The sequence below is a fragment of the Triticum dicoccoides genome, chromosome 5A (assembly GCF_002162155.2).
Source record: "Triticum dicoccoides isolate Atlit2015 ecotype Zavitan chromosome 5A, WEW_v2.0, whole genome shotgun sequence".
NCBI lineage: Eukaryota > Viridiplantae > Streptophyta > Magnoliopsida > Poales > Poaceae > Triticum > Triticum dicoccoides.
This window is the reverse complement of record NC_041388.1, coordinates 242,460,862-242,462,257: the sequence shown is the minus strand read 5'-3', so window position 1 is coordinate 242,462,257 and position 1,396 is coordinate 242,460,862. Positions and strand designations below refer to the sequence as shown.

At 36.4% G+C, this 1,396-nt stretch overlaps 1 protein-coding gene across 1 annotated transcript in view; it reads left to right on the top strand.

Annotated features, from left to right (window-relative positions):
* LOC119300803 overlaps positions 1-1,396 on the top strand; it is a 6,888-nt gene that overhangs the window by 4,520 nt on the left and 972 nt on the right. The window contains exon 2 of the mRNA XM_037577689.1: positions 950-1,260. Within this exon, the coding sequence (XP_037433586.1) occupies positions 950-1,260 (311 nt within the window). The remainder of the gene's footprint in view (positions 1-949; positions 1,261-1,396) is intronic.

Genomic DNA, 1,396 nt, shown 5'->3' with positions numbered 1-1,396 from the left:
TCCGGTTTGAGGGAAAACGGACAAGCGGACTGACGCGGGACGGCGTTGCATGTGATTTGAGGGTCTGCTTTGGAGATGACCTTTAGTGTGCTGCTAGAGGCTGTAGGTTGAATCAACAGTTGCGCTTATAGAACTTAAAATAAGATATGCGGGGAATATTGTCTATCTATTAACTATTGTGTTGTATTTTCCTCTTCCTATCCTGGTGAGTAAGTTTGGCTTGAATTCTATTTTATCATTTCAATTTTCATCATAGTTCCTAGTATTTATTTTCTTCAGTATGGATAGTGTGTACTTGGCATCTTTGAGTTTTGTTAGCAACTCACTTTGACATTATTGATTGAGGAGGTATATATAAACATGTTTGTAATAAGATTAAGCTCTTTTTTCTTGTAGACCAGAAATTTGATTAACGGAGTATTTTACAGGGATATTTTTCCTGGAACTTAGTTATCCCTTAGGATGGGTTAGATTTTTGACTTTGTTTTAGGATTGTCTACTTTTTAGTAAGTATGCAAATGCTATCTTACTTGCAAATTGATTAGTTTCTACCTTGTCCAACCAGATGGCGTTTTGCTTTCTCATGTGCAATGTGGCATATTGATTTTGGCTAAATTTATTCACTTGACCTCCATTAGATGTGTTTACATGAAGCAACAGTTGAGCATTTTGTTTACTTTGCGGGTTAATGTAGCATAGTTTCATGTGAGTTTTTCTAGTATCTTCAACCTATTTTTTGGGTGTTCCTAAGTAAATTTCCTAGGAAATATATAATGTCCAAACCTATATTATACCATGGGATTTGTATGTCCTTTGAAATTGTTTCTTCTTGTTAGTTATAAAAACAAATTTCTTGTATTTGTTCAATTGTGATGTCATTGAATATTGAATGTCTAACATGAAGATATGCTTTGTTTATTTGCTTTTTGTTCACTTCTTCTTACAACAGTGTCGCAAGGAAGTTTCCAGACATTGATGCCTTGATGTCACATGCTTACGATACACACAAACCGGGTTTGAAAACAAAGCATTTAGGTTTTCACAAGGCACTCTGTGTTCTGATGGGGTGGAATTGGCATGTTGCTCCAGACACTTCTAAAGCCTATCAGTCTGTTCCCGCTGAGGAAGTAAATGCCATGAAGAGAGATCTGATGGTATGGCCTCCAGTTGTCCTGATACACAACAGCTCTATCACAAACAACGCAAAGATCGCCGAAGCAAAGACTGTGACAATTGAAGAAATCGAAGGTGTACTTGCAGGTTAGTTGGAAGAATATATATGTTATTAGTCTGCCACTTGTTATTTCTTTTGTTCCCCAAGTATCCAGCCTGGGCCATTCATTTTTTTTTATCATGGGCTTTCTTGAGATTCCATGTATCAATTGTTGATATAGTA